Raw genomic sequence first — 18,542 nt, forward strand, 5'->3', positions numbered from 1 at the left:
TGGACATATCACATATATAAACATATAAACAGTGCAAAACAATATCATAGTGTCTTAATAGCTAAAACAAATTTTCCATGAAATACCACCACTACAAAATTTCATTACAAAAGTAAGGTGGTGTGACAAAATGATAAATTTTTATTATACATCATCGTAAAATAGTTTTATTTTTAAATCTTATAAATATATGTATCATACTAGTCTTAAATGTATTTTTTATTTTAATAATTTTGATTTTCATATTCCTAAATCTATATGATTTTGGTCGCTTAATTTTAAAATGTACTACATTTTTTTATCCATGTATTTTGTGGTTGGATTTTAATGATATGATGTGTAATATACTTAGAGCTGTCAAAAAAACCATCAACTCCAAAGTCCTTTTAATTTTTATTTATTTATTAAACCCTCAATATTAGGTTCAGTATCAAAACAATTTTTTTAAAATCTCGGCCCGTTATTTCATGGGGCTCAAGGGAGAGGGCTCAGTGGACTTATAGACTCTCAATATTTTGTTAATTTTGAGATTTTTTTCTTGAAAAATTCTAAAAAATTTATTTTAATCGAAAAAAAATAAAAAAAATATTTTTTTTTCTCAAAAAAAATTGTAAATCATTTTTTATCAAAAAAAAATCAAAAAAAATTTTATAAAAAAAAAATCAGAAATTTTTTATCGAAAAAAAAATCGATTCTTTTTTTGAAAAAATAGACCTATAGGCCCACTAAGCCCACCAAATTTTAGGGGACTTATAGTATGGGGGCTTTGTTTTTTGAACCTTTTAAATTATAAATTTTTTTAGCCCCTCCAACATGTGGACCGAGGATAATAATTATAAGTTTATCAAATTGACAACTCTAAATATATTTATTTTCCAACTCAATCGATTTCATGGAAATAAACCTAGACAATATCTTTCATCAATTTAATTGTTTTGCGATATAAATTAATGTTTAGTAGTTAATATCGTGCCCTTTAGTAGTTATCGAAATATATATTTTAAAAAAAATTAATAATATATATTTTAATGATTAATGAAACTTTCAAAATGATTAATGACACAAATTTATATATTGTATTATAAAAGTGTGTTTATTTTTATTTTTAAAAAGTTTTTTTATATTTAAATAAATAAACAATACGCTGTATATATCCGATGTATGTGTTACAAAAATCAGAGGAGTGAAATTGTAGATTTAAAAATAAGAGAAACAAAATCATAAATCATAAATAATCCAAAATATAGAGATTACCAACCGCAAGACCAAAAAAGACAATACCACCATCTTCTCACGTAAACAGCAATTTTCTTCTCTACCTCTATTTTTTTATTCCATTATTGCCCTTTCCATTGACCCCAAATCAACTTTGAGGCTATTTCCCTTTAATTTCCAGTCATCATAGGAAATTTCCCACGAAGCCATTTGTACACGCCCTATTCTCCCAACTCCCTTTGACCAGTTACCCTCTTTTGCCTGTCTGCTACTACCAATCTAGATTAAATATTTTAATCATATACTACAAAATAATAAACTTGCCATTTGTGCCTCAACACAATTATCAATATTGTATACAAATATAACAAATGTTTTTCTCATTATTCCTTATTATATAATAATCAAATTTACTTCACATGTTGCATGCTATTGCATCTTGAACAAGTCTCGCCCATTTCCACCCATTTATTATTATTCAAAGAAAAATTCAAACTCAATATCATTCAAAAAACAACCATTATATATAAATCCCAAACCATATTTTCTTCAGTACATACATATAAATATTTATACACATTCTCATTCATATTTTCTAATCTAGCTAGTTCAATTATATATTCAACTTCCAGAAAAAGTGACAAAACATTCTCTTCTCTTTTCTTATTCCTACACAACCAAAATTGAAACAACAAGAAGAAGAATATGAACGATTTATTATCCAGCTCTTTCTCCCGATTTCGCAGCCAAGAACAAGTCTCGCCGGACAACCACAACCATGTCATCGAAATGTCATCGCCGACAACTGAACAAGCCGGGGTGCACCTCGACAGATTTTTTGAGGAAGTTGAGGGTGTTAAAGAGGAGTTAAAGGAGCTAGATCGTCTCTATGAGAGCCTTCGAGTCTCTCATGAGAAGAGCAAGACCCTTCACAGCGCCAAAGCTGTGAAGGATATTCGATCACGTATGGATGCTGATGTGGCTAATGCTCTCAAGAATGCTAAGCTTGTTAAGGTTCGGCTCGAGGCGCTTGACCGGTCCAACGAGGCTAGTAGGAGTTTGCCTGGCGCTGGACCAGATTCGTCTTCGGACCGGACTAGGAGCTCAGTGGTGAGTGGTTTGAGGAAGAAGCTTAAGGACTCTATGGATAGCTTTAACAACCTTAGACAACAAATCTCCTCTGAATACAAAGAAACTATACAACGTAGATACTATACCGTCACTGGAGAGAAACCTGATGATAAAACCGTTGACCTCCTCATCTCAACTGGTACGTATATATATCATCAATTCACATAACTTTTATTGTATAATTATAATTTATAAATGTTCATACTGTAATTTTTTGATGTTCATACCGTAGTCAACTTTTGTTAATTTGTCTTTCATTTATTTTTTTGCAAAGGTCTTTTGTTTGTCTTTCATTTGACAACTTTCACAAATCATTAAGTTTATAAATTTTAATAATTGATTCTTAAGGGTATGTTTAGGCGGATTGATTTTGAAAAGCAAATAGGAGAGTTAAGTTTTTATTTTTTAATTGGTAAATGTTATCTAATTTAATATTTTTTAGATTAAAAAAATAAAAGTAAAATTTTGTTCTGTTTTTGTTCCTCCAAAATTCTCTATGCACATAATCACATAAATTTGGGTTTTTGAGGATCTTAATTAATTTTCATTCTAGATGAACTTCAAAGCTGTTTGAAATTTTAATTACTGAAATTTACATTGATTGTAACCAATTTCTTTTACATTGATTAGAAATGGATTAAGTAAGAATATTGTAAGCAAATATTATACTCAGATTTTTTTGGTTCTAAGACCATATACTTAGCAAATATGTGTAAAATCATATCATATATCTCTGGAACTATTATATCAATTATACTTACAAAACATAAGGGTTTTGATTTTAGCTAGCGGCAACAAGGACCTAGCTAGAGTGCATAATTAATGATAGGAGAAATTGTTTAATAACTTGAAAACATGATTTTTTTTCTTCTATTTTTATCTTTAAAATTTTGACAATTAGTTATAAAATATTGATGGTATACTTATATTTATAATGTAATAGGTGAAAGTGAAACATTTTTGCAAAAAGCAATTCAGCAACAAGGGAAAGCAAACATCATTGACACAATCCAAGAGATTCAAGAGAGGCATGACATAGTGAAAGAGATGGAAAGAAATCTAATGGAGCTCCACCAAGTTTTCATGGACATGGCCGTTTTGGTCCAATCCCAAGGTGAACAATTGGATGATATCGAAAGCCACGTGGCGCGTGCTAATTCGTACGTTAGAGGTGGGGTCCAACAGTTGCATGTTGCTAGGAAGCACCAAAAGAATACACGAAAGTGGACTTGTATTGCCATCATATTGCTTCTCATTATAATCTTGATCATAGTTTTACCTATTGTCCTTAAAAATTGAGACTTTTCAAATTGGTGGGCTATGACTTGTTCAAAGCTTTGTATATTTTAATTGGTCTAGTCAATTCATGCTGCCTTGACAATTATTGTATTATTAAAATACTTTAGTTGTTTATGGTCGCATGTGTTGGTCTATTATTTCCATAGTTTGGTACATGTTTGAAGATTGAGAGTTGAGATATTTTGTTTAGAAGATTTCTAGAACCTATGATGGTCAATGGTCTTTTGGGGTACCGGTCAACTATTGCGAGAAAAGAATCTAGATCCTTTACAGCTGTAGTAGTATGATGCAACTGCTGTAGAGGATTCATTTATGAGGAAAACTCACTCAAGAATTTTATCTCATTTTGGCATGTGAGGGAGGAGAAAGCTAGAAGGATATTCATGTTGGTTTTCTTTTTTTTTTTTTTTTTGATATGCACTTTGTTTTTAATATTTATTTATTAAATTAAATTTAAGTTGTTGTCTGTTGTGGGTGAACTACCTAGCTTATGTGTTGCAGGAGTTCAATTGTTTTGGGCGTTTATACCATTGTACAAAAGAATTTATCCTTATTATTATTCGGTTGCATTTTTATTTTATTTTATAAATAAATAGTTACATTGATTAAATTTTATTTAGGTTCCTTTATTGTTATATTTGATATTTATGTTACATACAAATGCCAAGTTTTCTTTTCTTTTCCAAATGGCAAGTAATGTTATAACATCAATTAAAATTAGACTCATGCAACCCTATCCAAACTAACCAAACAATAAGAATGATAATAATAAAATTATTCTACCAATACTTATAGTGAGACACATGTGATGGATTCTAGATTCCTTAATTATTTGATTAAGATTTCGATGTCAGACAAGAAAAATTGCGAGACAACAACTCCTTAATAGATTTCAATTATTGTGAGAGATTAAATTCTAGTAAATTATTTCATTCGTCTCATTTTAAATATCTAATATGTCTTTTTTTTTTTTTTTTGTCTCAAATTATTTATCATTTTACAATATTAATACAAGACACATTAAACTTTTTTCCCACTAATATACTCTTATTTAAATTATTGTATCTCAATCTATCATATTTCTCCACTAACCGCAATTAATAAGTTTATCTAAATAAATAAAACTCATTTTATAATTAAAATGAACGCAACTAATATTTTAGAATTCCGCATAGGTCACTCATTACTATAATAATACTGGTTTCCTACACATTTTTATTAATAGACCTGTTCTCAGTAATTTCTACACTTATACATTTTTATCTTCTTTATGGTCTTTGGATGTTTAAAATTTCTCATGTTCATAAATAGTAGAGTATATTTCCAATTCAATGTTCCAAATATACAGTTGACATCCCATATCTTTCTTTCAAAAATATAACATTTCTTTCATTTTCATTCATAAACATATGAAATTGGTTTCAAAGGTTCATTTAGCATCGAAGTCAACCTACCTATACATCACATTTTTTTACATTAGTCCCTAAGATGACATCAAAACTTGAAGAAAAAAGTTGATGTGGATGCTTAATGAAAGACTATTGTAGACAAGATATATCTTTGATTAGCCAAATAAACATGATTACTTTTAAAAATTACCAAAGTAGAATCTTCCCTCATGATGCCTTTGATATTGCATTCGTTACTTTGCAAAGGGCTATCAACATAAAAATTGTGGACTTTGGATTTTGAAGCATAATCTCTTGCTACCGTTACACATAAATTGACATTGATCTTGTATAAATTGACATTGATCTTGTAGTTAGTGTATGCCAATGTGATTAGTAATTGATAGAAAAATATGACATGAGGGACCACTTTGTACAACAATGAAGCATTTTCAAGAGGGAAAAAAAGAAAGATAACTTATATACCTCATTTGCTTAATCCAAACAACATTCCCAAGCTATCAACATTATTTCCTTTATTTTCATCAATCACCAGAGGAGGCGAAGGCTTCTTGTTATCTGCAGCCAAATTCAGTCGTAAGGGCCGGCCTTGAACCTCCTGAAAAACACATTACATAGTTAGACTGAGATATCACAAGATGAACAAAAGTTGCAAAATAATAATCAACAAAATATTGTTCATACCACGCCGCTCATGGCATTCAAAGCAGCCTCTACATCATCAGCAGTTTCAAAGGAGACAAATCCGTATCCTCGAGATTTTGCATTGTGCCTTTCATAGACGACCTTGGCGCTCAGTAACCCTGGCTGCTTGGCGAAGGCTTTTCTAAGATCTTTGGAAGTCAGATCCCAACCAAGGTTTCCAGCATAGAGCTTGTGAGGGCTGTCTACATAACCTCTATAATTTGAGCCCTTTAGTGCCTTTTTGCCTACTTTGGGCACTTCCGGGAAGTTTACTTTAATAACCCTACCTCCAACTTTCTGTTCATTATCATAGCCATTTTACCAATAGAATTGAACTCAGCTTGTTTGTTTGATGCAGTAAATAAATATTGCAATTGACAAAATGATAATAAGATAAGAAACCAAAAAATTGGCTCTAACTAATTTACAACTAAGCCTTAATTAAGCATCAAATCATTCTGCTCTCTATGATTCTATGTTCACCTTCATCTTTATCTACAATAGAAAAGATCAATAAATGACCATCCTATATCTATATGATATTATGAGACTATATTAATTAAAACCTGAACACCAAATTATCTGTAAACCAAGTTCAAGTGATCGTGTAAGTTATTGTTCAGGTTGTGTCCATCTCTATCTTCACTTGGTTTTGATGAAAAAAAGTTTAGGGAAGTTGGGTTCGAAGAGCTTCTCAGGTTCAGAAAAAGCATCAAGACTAAAAAAAATGCTTACAAATGTACTAACATTTTACCAACCAACAAGGTCCTCACATCGATAGTAGAATTCAAGCTCACGCATCTTTGTGAATATGAGTTGAAACCTTACCAACGGCTCCAGCTTGTATATTTAGATTAAAGATATAGAATATTTTCTAGATAGTTCTAAAATGGAATTGCACCGTCCATTAAAATATGGTTTCCTTCATTTTTCTCAATGAATCATACATCATACATATTATAAAAATTAAAATGTAATAAGCAATTGAGACTTACAGTGCCATCAAACATTCGAATTGCTTCTTCAGCATCCTCCACATTCCCCATTGTAACAAATGCAAATCCTCTGCTTCTATCCGTGAAGTCATCATACACAATCTGCATAACTCAAATCAAACAAAACAAACACAATCAAGAACAAGATCACCACAACATCCCAAAAACAAGAAGATCATAAAATTATCGAATAGATACTGAAGTTGGTCTTTAAAATTGTAGGGACACATCAATATTAAGAAATTGCAAAATGTTAATCAAGTTCGTCCCTTTGTTTAAATTTGTCATCAAATGCATCTCTGACATTATTCACTTAGTTTCAAATTCATCCTGATATTGGACTTATCAAAAGGATCATAAATTTATCAATCAATCAATAAAACAAAAGGGTCAAAGGAGGAAACTTCTAAACCTCCACAGACAGTACATTTCCAGCCTCTCCGAAAAGCTCAGCCAATTGGGAAGAAGACAATGAAAAAGGCAAGTTCCCCACGAAGAGTCTCGTTGATTGGTTTGAGTTTGACAGTTTAGGGTCTGAATTTTGTAAGGGTTGAGTTTCAGTTTCAGTTTCAGGTTCAGAGTCTTCTTCATGAAAGGAAAGTGAACGTGGGTGAAGAGGATAGAGTGAGAAAGGAGAAGGGTTGAATAATTGGGGTTTTAGGTTAAGGGGTTTTGGGGATATGGTTCTATGTGGGAAGTTAAGGGTGAGTGAAATGGAAGAATGGATTAGGGAAAAGTTGAAGATTTTGTGGCATATGGAAAATGAAGGATTGGTTGCACTAGCCATGGATGGATATGCTACATTCACAAATTCATACAACATAAAGCTTTTTTATTTTATTTTCTTTTCTTTTTAATTAAAAAAAGTTTATTTATATGTGTTGGGTTATGGAGTGTGGTCAAAGTCAGGACTAAAGGTTCGCTGATATTACACACCCCATCCATCAAAGAGATCATTGCATTGACGGCTAGAGTTGAACCCATATTGTTGTATACTAATTAAATACTTAAATTTATATTAAATTATATGTAAATTGTAGTTTTTCTTTATTTTTGTGTAGTGATTTTGAAGTTCGAATTAGATAAAATAAAATAAAAAATTGAAAACACACATGTCGATATAAACATTTCTTTGCGATTTCGTGTTTTTGACTATTTTATGTTTAGTGAATGTTTCAAACACGGAATTCCTCTTAATCCTAATGTTGTTATCTTGATCGAATATGGGGTTGGTCTAGCGATTTTCTTTTCTTATGTTTTCTTGCATTTCACTCAAAAGGTTAAAGATAAAATAGTGTGTAAAATTATTGCAATTCATTCTCTTCTCCATGATCTCGAATGAGAAAATCCTAAGTGATAGTTAGTTAACGCCAATAACTAATCAACTTTAAAATTCATTAGAAATTTTAACGACGGTCGATGATACTTTTTTTTTACTAGGGTTTACTTTATAATACTTTTCAGAAATAATATTTGATGAGCTATCATTCCTTGTAATAAACCTTAATCAGCTTAAGGAGGGACGCTGAAACTACTTGCATGTGACTTCATAAACAACCTCTAAAATTCCCAAATGCAAATGATATAAAATAGACATTTCTCATTAGAGTAATAGGCCAAAGTTCTATGATACATTACTCCATAAAGTCAGAAATCCATTACAAAACACCAAACTTAATAAAATATAATGAAAAACACACACATGTTACCTAGAATTCATGTTCTTAGTTTAACATAGAAAGTAAGACACATCATAGTTAATTGCATCATGATACCAAGCCATTAAGCATGTCTACACATGCTAAAGCAGGCCTGTACACAAATACAAACACAATACTACTAAATTTTCATAAGCCAAGCATGAGTTGCCTGAGCATAAGCCAAGAATGATTTGCCTCAGCACCAGATGGAGAAGCCGTCTTCAAGAACTAATTTGTCACAGTAAACACAAGAAACTGTGACATGTGCTTCTTCATCTAGACACAGAAAGGATGGAGTTTGGTGCAAAATTAACATTGTACCAAATCCATTTGTTTTCCTTTCCCAACCAAATTTTACGGTTGCAGCAACTGTCTGCCAGCTGCTGCAAACCATTTGGTTGGCATGACGATACCGTGTTCGGTATCCATCATGTCTCCCAAAGAGTGGACAGAAGATCTGATATGATTGACAGCAAAGCTATCAAGACCTCCCTGTGAATACATGCTAGTGACTTCTGACCCTGACACATTTGGACTTCCTCCATTTGTTTCCTTTGATGAATTTAAAGTTCCGACCTCAGATTGCAGGACTTCAGAACTTTGAGAGCCACTCGACTGCAGTTGTAGGCCTCCAGTTTTTTGCTTCACTTCGCTCCCGCTTTTACCATTTCCAATAGCAGAAACCTTTGTGTTCAAGAAGCGGCCACCACATCCTCTTGGTCGCCGCATTGCATGTAGATGGCGCGATTCATGCATATATGGCTGCAAGACAAATATAAAACCTTAATAGGTATAAAAAGGGTAAAAGGATAAAATACTATTTTAGAAGTTGTTTAACATCGTCACGAGGAAAGAGCGAAAATAATCTATATTTTGATTGAACTAGTGCTGTCAAATAGCAATTATAATTGTAATATAAGGCTTTAGCGTTGAATTTTTTTACAAATTACTACTGTTCTAAAGTAATATACTATAGTAAAATTTGAACAAACCGCTATATTTAACGATCCACAATTTACAACATTGGACTGAAAAAAGTATAGCATATTGATATTTATCAGCACTATCCATTGTTGGATACATGAACATAAATTTCATTCTTATTAAACATTATTATGTTATAATTCCAACTAATTATACAAAATACTTATTCATATCTCATCATAATATCATCTCTGCTTGAAACAAACACATGACTTTACAATGATAATGTAACAGTCATATAGTCGCATACCTTGCTACGTTTAATCAATTTATTCTGAAGCACAGCTTTGGCACGGGATTGTCGGCGTCTGATGATTCCATGGTACTGCTTAGCATTCACGTAAGTCGGTCCATCGTCCGACGCCAAGCTAAGCGGAAGCATTATACGTCCCTAATTTATTAAACATGGATACATATATAATTAACAAATGGTAAAAAAATTTGCGGCAGATAAACAAATAATAACAAAAAACAGAATATGAATACATGCAAAAACTTCAAACACAGACTGCATCATATGATTCAATTTTAACGCTATAAATTTAAATTTTCTTCTCATTACTTGTCTCACAATTCAATCATCACACACAAAGACATTAGCATCAAATTTCACAATCAACTTGATTATTACATTTGAAAGATTCAGAAGAATACTAACAAGATAGTTGTAAACAGATTTCTGGCTTTCTCATGTAAGCATATACACTGTACACAAATCAAACAAATTCACATTCAAGTATTTTATAGACATTGCATGATTTATCACAGATTATGAAAATTGTTGAGGTAAAGACAAACCGAAATTTGTGGTCCATAAGTTGAGAAGAGTCCATAAAATTGATCCATATAAGGATATTTCGCGCATATCTAGCAAAAAAAGGATAATTAATTAACATACTGAATTTATATTCTAATACATACTAAAATACTACAACTTTAAATGGATTGTTTTGGGCGAAATTTTACCATAGATTGATTAAATCCTAGCTCGAAACGATTATGCGGCTCAGTAACAGCAAACGATGACTGAAGTGATAAGGTTGCTTGATGATTTTGTGCATCACCTAACATCTTACAGTCATCTAAAAAAGAAATGTCTTAATAATGGTTAGTCCTAGGAAAGTTCAAATGTACAATGTAACAATAATCATAACAAAGAAAAAATTAAGTTTGTTTTGATGTAGTAAGACAGTTTATGTGCATAATCTATTTTATTCTTGTTTTGTTTTTGGCAGAATACATATCAACATAAATAATGATGGAACTTTCTTACATTTGATTACAAATATGCAATCATCTTTTAGGACCACATGTCTTTTATGGAACTTTGGGAGACAGTAAGATAAGAGGGAGGGAGGGAATGAATCACTCGTTATGAAAGCATAAATGTAGTACTGATACTTCAAATTGAAGGTGTGTCCGGTGTCTGACATGTATTGATATCGGACACCGATACACGTAGTAACATTCAATTACTTCTATTTACTTAATTTAAAATTCTTATTTCAAATTAGATACAGTTATTACATTTTCTAAATGTACCCTAAATTAATACTAGAAGGTGTGGTATGAGAAGTTGAATAATTCCTAAAAAAAAAAGTATTTTAAGAACATTTACATATAAAATAGAAACATGACACTATTTTGATACTCAACTTCATTAATTAAATGTTTATAACATAAGTGTTTATGTGTAATTTATTTCTATAATTAAAAAATTAAATAAAGTTAAATTGTTTTTCCATAAGTTAGAAACTATTTTCATAAACCATCTCATAAAGTTTATGGAAATATGCTGAAATCATCTTATGGACATGTCATAAATTCTCACAAACAATCTCAAAAGTATTTACGTCAGTAGATAAGTTCAAATAAGCCAAAACAAAGTACTTGCTTTTCTTAATATATTTGAAAATTGTAAAGGGGCTTAGAAAAAAGGAAGAAGGTACTAGTCAGAACTCAGAAGTCACAACAATAATTTGATACACAATTTGCAAATTTGATATAAAGAAGAGTAACAAGTTATGCAACTCTAACATAGACATTGAAAAATGAAGTACCTGGAAAGATGGTAAATTGGTTTGTATGTCCTTTATCCAACAATTGTTCAACACCTCTCCCTAAGTGCTTACTAGGACCAAGTTGATCTATGTAGTTAGAAAGCTCCAATGAAAAGGGTTTCATTTGTCCACAAGACTGATCTCCCCCATAAACAGATTGAGATGATCCAAAGGCATTATTCCACCATGGAGCTGAATTCACAGATGAATACTGTCCCACAGAATTGTGGAAAGTTCCTTCATGTTCTCTAAGATAAACATTTTGCATAGCCATATGTATAGCCTTCAAAGTGATCCAAATCAATGACTTATTACCAAAAATTAACACACTGAACTAGTTCCTTCAAGCAAAGATTGAAAACTTGTTAACAACACAAATTAATTAAGAAAAACAAGTTAAAAGCAACTTTCCTACAAAGACAAATTACAAGAGGACTAACTCCAAAAAAGTTAGTTAAGCGTTTATAGTATAAGTGTTTATCATGTGAGTGTTTATGCATAAGTTATTCTTAGAGGCTATAAGAAAAGATACAATATGATCAAATTGTTTTCGTATACTAGAGAAAAAGTTGAAATAGAGGCAAAAATTTAGATATGAAAAATGTCAAATTTATCTTGAATTTTGTTCTTAAGAGTTAGAGATATCAAATTTGGTGACTAATTGATTTTTTCCATCTCTAATATTTGTCGTTATTTCAACTTTTTCTAGTAGTACAAGCTATATGATGTTTTCATTGACTATCATTTTTTTTTGACAAAATTTCATAAACTATCCGGAGAGTTTGTGAAATAAAATGAAAACACCTTATACATATGTCATAAGTTGTTTTCACAAGTGCGCCAAAAGTGTCTCACATACTATGAAATATTGACACAAACACGGTACTGAACCCTCAACTCCATTAATAATATGAAAAAAAATGAATTAATTGAATATAGTCAATCACATATGCCAGTGTCGGTGTCCATAATAGTGTCAGACACAAACACGTACACCAGATACACCTTTGATTAGAAGTGTCGGTGCCAGTTGCATAAAAAAAGCATGTTCTTTACCCATCATTATCAATATTCCTCATACCTATGATTCTACCACCTCAGTGTTTATTCAGTCTTCAGCATCAACATCAAGAAAGAGGAGCTGAAGAGTAAAAATAAACATCAATACAAAAAACTTCAATTTTCATAGCTTATTAGTAGAAGACATAAAAATGAAGCTAAAAAGACAAGCAAAATGAGAAAAGTCAGAATATTTATAAAAAGAACACTAAAGTCAAAATGATAGAATTGACAAGACCCTTTATTTGTTCCAAGAAGAAGAAGAGAAAAAAGAGAAGAATGAGCAGCAGCATATGTTTGTACGAAAAAAGAGATAAACCCCATTAGATTGGAGTCATGTCGGTACTAAATAAAGCAACAACAACAAACTAGTACACATAACACAAATGAAAAAGAGAGAGAGAAGGAATGTGAAACTTACAAGTGTAATGGATGTAGTAGAAGCCAAACATCTTCATTTAGTACTATGTTCTTCTTTATTTATATTTATATATATATTTTTTTATTTTATTTATCTATAAAATCTCTCTCACCCTTCATTTCATTCTCTCTCTAACATTTAAAATATTTGTCTCTCTCTTTTAGAATAATGTATAATGTATTTTTCTCTTATTTTTATGCATATTGAAAAACATAACATGTGACATTGTATAATTACATAGTACTACTTTGTTTTGATTAAATAAAAAATAAATTATATCAACAAAGTTGAGTATAATTGAAATTGTTAACCTCTCATAACTTAATATTTACATTTAATATTTAATTTGCCTTGAATAAGATTATTTATGTGGAGTGAATTTAGAGAAAACTACATAAAATAAAATAAAAATTAAATTATTATTAAATTATAGCCGGACAGAATTTTTCAGTGATTGTGGTGATTATTCTTTCTTTCTGTTCCATCTAACTTGTTTGTAATTTTTCCTCTGTCTGTTCAAAACAAGAATAAGGTGAAAATATAGAGAAAAAGAGACTAAACAAACTTAATTTTATCCACCTAAGATCATTTAGATAAGACAATACGAGTTTTTACAGTAATTATTGAGAGTTTCTGATTTGAGCTTTCAAATTGTAACACTTTCAAAAAAAAAAAAAATTAAAAAATTAAAATCTCAAGTTGTGTTTAATTTTTTCTTAATCCTCTTATTTAATAAAAAAACATTTGAGATAAGTTAAGTTGAAACAACAATTGCTAAAGTTTAAATTTGGTATTTTGGAAAATTTTGTCTTTAGTTAAGGTCTAATTACTAGTTTTTTATTTTAATGTTTCGATTCTCAAAAGAAAATGAAATTAGAAATTTAACCAAAAGTTACGTGAAATATCTCAATAATATTTTCGGTTAAGATTTGAATTTGAATATTTTCGAACAATTCTTTAGTATTAATCATTTATGTATATAAAAAACTAAATTTATTAAAAATATTTTTTTTTTCATTTTTTAAAATAATATTGTTAATAAAGTAATTGAATTTCAAATAATCATAATAAATTTTAATTTTATTCGAAAGAACCTAAATTTAAATTTTGATTAAAAATAATTTTTAATCAAATTTTATTTATTTATTGTTCAAACTTCAAATTACTATAGCCGCATTCTTCTAAGAGTCGAAAGATTAAAAAAAAAATTAAGATGAGTTTTTTTTACTAAAAAATAATTTTTTTTTTATCAAGGAAGAAAGAAGAAAAGAAAACAAGTGATTTTAATTAAAAAAAAAAAGCAATATTTAAAGATCCATGGAGCTATGAGTGGTATTATTATATATACTATGATCAGTAATGCAAGTGGAAGTGTGTTTTTGGTGTGGTAAATTTTTGAGTAATAAGTGGTCCTGCTTAGGTTGCAAGATTTTCTCTGCCCCATCATCGTATAGGAGAGGTGCGTAGCATTAGCATTACCATTAGGAATAATCTCATTTTTCTATTCAAGATTTTGCGTTATGCGAGAATCTTCGGTTTCTTTCAAAGTGATTATGGAACAGTTCATTTCATTACTTAAAGTTAACCCCTTCACATCTCTTGATAATTACATTCGATTTAACCAATTTAGGTAAATATGTTAATTAAACATATTTTTAGGATATATATAATTAAGTTACTTATTTCTACAGTTGAACAAATATGAGAAAACACCCCACATAAACTATATATTTATATATATAATTTGTGTAAGCTATTGAAGGGATTAATGTGTGAAAGCAAGGTGAAGTTATTAAAAAGTATATATAAGATAAATTTTTAAAAACTCTTTTATATATTGACATAATTATTTATGTTAAAATTTGAAAAGTAAACTCAAATATCAAAATATTCTCTTAATTAATTTTATCTTGAATATGTTATGATTCATTAGAGATACAAATTAGGAATCGTAACTAAAATAATTAAATTAGAAAGAAAAAAAGTTAAGATGAAAAACATGAAATTTTTATTAAGCATGTAATTAAATTTAACGACAAAAGAATTTCATTTTTTATGTTATCAATTTTTGTTGTTAGTTTTATTTTTTTAGTTGCGAATTTATATAGCATCCGGTATCTCCAATGGGGAGAGTTAGAAATAATTAATTAGTACAATTACCTCTTGAGGTTGAAGGGGTGAAATTCCTATAAAGTACTACAGTAAAAAAATGAGATATTTTAAAAAAAAAGTAAAAAATTGAAATAATAATAATATGTATATAAATTAGTCTGACTTAAAAAATCAAATAAATTGCGTCTACCTAATAACTGTTTTTCAATATGCTTCATAATTAGTAGATTGGATTAAATAAGTGATTGGTGAATACTTCAGAATTTTACGAGATTCAATTATTTAATGCGATATTATTTTTTATTTAATTATTTATATTAAATTTAAATTTTAAATTAATTTGTCTTCAAGATACCGATACTTAACTTCAAAATATTTATGTTAAAAAAAAGTCTATTTAATTGATTTACTCATTAGCTATCTAATTTTTCCTTCATGTTTATATCAAAATTTTAGAATAACGATGTAAATCAACCATTAAAAGTTTGAGATTGAGTTAGAATATTAAGTTAATTGACGAATTGAAATGATTAAAATTAAAATACAAAATAAGATAATATTTTTGTAACAATTTGCATAAAGTTAAAGCAATTTAAATTTTGACTGCAAAAATACAGACAACAAAATAAAATCAGCAAAGTACAACTAATTAACTATTTAGCCTTTTTCGAGTAAGAAAAAAAAAACTGTTTAACCTTGTAAATTTTGAATAAACTCATGCATGCATGTTTTACAATTACCAGCACCTAAACCCGACATAGTTGCATACTATTAATTACCATTTCCAAAAGGCAAAAAGTTTATTAAAGTAGTTGTGTTGCAATCTTATATCATGGTTGGTAATAAAATAAGATAATTTAAACAAGAAATCCTAGGTAGGATAAATCACAAAGTCAATATGCTAAGTCCTTTGGTATATGGTAATAACTACACTATATGTAAGTCTAAATGCCTTCACGTTTCAAGTTTGGGTTGTTTTTGTAGCCGGCCGGCCATTTATATGTTAAAATATATTTTTGAAAAAATAAGATGGCCCTAAGAACCATTCAAATTCAATTTTATGCAGATTCTGCTTTCAGATTCATTTTCATAAGCCGTCTATAGTTACTTTTAAGACCCTAAATTTTTATTTTAAAAAAACTAAAGACCCACATTTTTTGAATTTAATGCTTCTTCAAGTCAACTTTCACTTACCAAAAATTACTTTGCGGCAGCACCATACATAAATATATGCCTCCTTTTTCTTATCATCCTTTCTTGTTTTACCTTCTTTTTTCTTGTCATGATATAAAAACTACTTTTTGTAATATTATTTTTAATCTAATAACTACATTATACTTTTAAGTCTTAATTTAATTGATAAATTGTCGATATTGTTAAATAATATATTATATTTCAATTCAAATTTAAAATTTCACAATTAAGTATATAAATTTTGGATAATATATATTATTTTATCTAAAAAAAATTACATTATATAAACGTAAAGACCATCCAAAAAAATATTTAACTAACCACTAATTAAAAGAAAAGGAAATAAAGGGGACACAAAAAGGAAGGAAAAGGAATTGCCGATCGAGAGATTAAGATAAAGGGGAGGAAAAGATCCAATGAAGTTGATATATAATAGAAGTATGGTAGTTCCGCATGTGGGAAAATGTGTATAAAAATACTTTTTATTGATACATATACATATATAATTATATAAATATTTTTTGGTTAAATTATAATTTTGGTTTCTAAAATTATTTTTAGATTTTATTTTAATTTTTAAAATTTTATTTATTTTATTTTGATTCTTTAAATTATAAATGTTAGATATTTTTTAAATTATTTTCATTCTTTTTTAATCTTTAAGTTAAATATCAAATATTTTGGTATTCTAAATTATAAAAATTGAATACTTTAGTTTTGTATGTTACAATGTTAAATATTATTGAAAATGACCGAACTGTATAAAATTTGTAATTTAAAAAATTTAGTTTTTATAACTTAATTGGTAAAAATGAAATAAAAATAATTTAAAAGATTAAAATATATGACGATTGTAATTTAATTAAGAGATCAAAATAAAATAATAAAATTTAAGATATAAAAATAAAACTTAAAAATAGCTTAAAAGATTAAAATTATAATTTATCCATATTTTTTATAACTTTATATATATATGTCATCCTAAAAAGGCAGAGTGGAGGACCACATGTCAATTCTTATTTTATTCCTAAGATGAAGTTAATTAGCTTGATTTTCTTTTTATAAAAAAGTTGGCTTGAATTTCTTATCTTATTTGCTTATTAAAAAAAATATCTTGCTTGCCTTGTTATTTTTTGTTATTAATTATTATTATCATTTTGGGGTTACTTTATTTTGATAGAATTTTTTAGATTACTTGGTATGAGTCAGAGATAAGCATGTATATATCCTTTTTCCTTTCCATATACTTTTCTACATTTTAAGATATATATGTATGAGCTTGGAACTTCTATTAATCAATTTGGAGAAGAAAAAAAAAATAGTTACAAAATGACAGTAGCATCAATGTAACTAATAAGTTGGAGAAATCAAATTTGAATCCGCCTACTGAATCCTCAAGCTATGTTCTAACTTACATATATAACCAATAACACCAATTACAGTGGCATCAATGTTATATTCACCTCCAACAATAATTACGGAGATTCTACTCTTTGTTTTTATGTTTCGTATTTGATAAATTTAACAAACTCACAAAAATTAAGAAAAAAATATATCTTCTTTTTGTTTTTAAATAGTTTAACGGTGAAATCCACGTATTAATTATAAAGAAATAAGTAATTATATATTTGAATTTTCGTATCTGCATAGGATAATTTAATTCAACTATTCTCGTTAATTATTGATGTATTTTTATGACTACACATAATATTTTGTTTTGTTGGAAAAAAATTATAAGACAATTTATTTTCAAATAAGAGAATTATTATATGGCATAGACGGAATAATAATATTGTACTAAATGATTGAGTAAGTTGAAGCTTTATATTGCACATTAATAACTAACATAGATAATTGTTTTCTACTCTCTTGTTTCTTTTCTATGATGAAAGGTTATTTTCTTTTTCTTTTTTTAATAATATAAAATTATAATAGAACGGAATCCTAAGTTCCCATTAAAGAGAATACAACCTAGTCATATTTCCAAATTATATAAAATGTCATAGTAGGTCCATATCATTCATAGTTTCACACCACATATTTTATGTATGTCATCACTTGGCACATCTTCATAAGGTAGATATTACTTTGGATCACCATGAAACATGCACAAAAAGAAAGGAAAATAGATAAGAAAAGAGATTTATTATCAAAACCGAGAAAGAGAGAAGGTCTATTGTCCTTCAATTTAGCATGGTTGGAGTTTAAAGGGGGGCTAAGCTTATAAGCACCTCTTATTGAAGACTATTCAAACACTAGTTAACAAAAAAGTTACATCC

At 28.8% G+C, this 18,542-nt stretch overlaps 3 protein-coding genes across 7 annotated transcripts; 1 reads left to right on the forward strand and 2 right to left on the reverse strand.

Moving 5' to 3' along the window:
- Nucleotides 1-1,129: 1,129 nt before the first annotated feature.
- Nucleotides 1,130-7,586, reverse strand: LOC101500849 (33 kDa ribonucleoprotein, chloroplastic-like). Of its 4 annotated transcripts, none has more exons than XM_073367505.1 (5): nt 7,146-7,586; nt 6,734-6,835; nt 5,739-6,035; nt 5,520-5,652; nt 1,130-1,480 (listed from the first exon to the last, which is right to left on the reverse strand). In XM_073367505.1, exons 1-4 carry the CDS (start codon nt 7,554-7,556, stop codon nt 5,521-5,523), a joined length of 942 nt encoding a protein of 313 aa, XP_073223606.1. In that variant the 5' UTR covers nt 7,557-7,586; the 3' UTR covers nt 1,130-1,480; nt 5,520. The 4 variants fall into 4 exon arrangements, with proteins under 4 accessions (XP_073223606.1, XP_073223605.1, XP_073223604.1 ...); XM_073367504.1 differs by having other exon boundaries at nt 1,130-1,494; XM_073367503.1 differs by lacking the exon at nt 1,130-1,480 and adding an exon at nt 4,036-5,379.
- On the forward strand, nt 1,557-4,260 carry LOC101501176 (syntaxin-121-like). The gene is made up of 2 exons (XM_004497588.4): nt 1,557-2,485; nt 3,290-4,260. The coding sequence occupies exons 1-2, from the start codon at nt 1,921-1,923 to the stop codon at nt 3,643-3,645; spliced, it is 921 nt and encodes a 306-aa protein (XP_004497645.1). The 5' UTR covers nt 1,557-1,920; the 3' UTR covers nt 3,646-4,260.
- A 727-nt stretch (nt 7,587-8,313) lies between the features above and the next one.
- On the reverse strand, nt 8,314-13,011 carry LOC101500532 (nuclear transcription factor Y subunit A-10). Of its 2 annotated transcripts, none has more exons than XM_012714929.3 (7): nt 12,958-13,011; nt 12,559-12,618; nt 11,478-11,818; nt 10,384-10,499; nt 10,216-10,284; nt 9,668-9,808; nt 8,314-9,195 (listed from the first exon to the last, which is right to left on the reverse strand). In XM_012714929.3, the coding sequence occupies exons 3-7, from the start codon at nt 11,749-11,751 to the stop codon at nt 8,788-8,790; spliced, it is 1,008 nt and encodes a 335-aa protein (XP_012570383.3). In that variant the 5' UTR covers nt 11,752-11,818; nt 12,559-12,618; nt 12,958-13,011; the 3' UTR covers nt 8,314-8,787. The 2 variants fall into 2 exon arrangements, with proteins under 2 accessions (XP_012570383.3, XP_073223236.1); XM_073367135.1 differs by lacking the exon at nt 12,958-13,011 and adding an exon at nt 12,775-12,885 and having other exon boundaries at nt 11,478-11,811.
- Nucleotides 13,012-18,542: the final 5,531 nt, after the last annotated feature.

The sequence above is a fragment of the Cicer arietinum genome, chromosome 4 (genome assembly GCF_000331145.2).
Source record: "Cicer arietinum cultivar CDC Frontier isolate Library 1 chromosome 4, Cicar.CDCFrontier_v2.0, whole genome shotgun sequence".
Classification (NCBI taxonomy): domain Eukaryota; kingdom Viridiplantae; phylum Streptophyta; class Magnoliopsida; order Fabales; family Fabaceae; genus Cicer; species Cicer arietinum.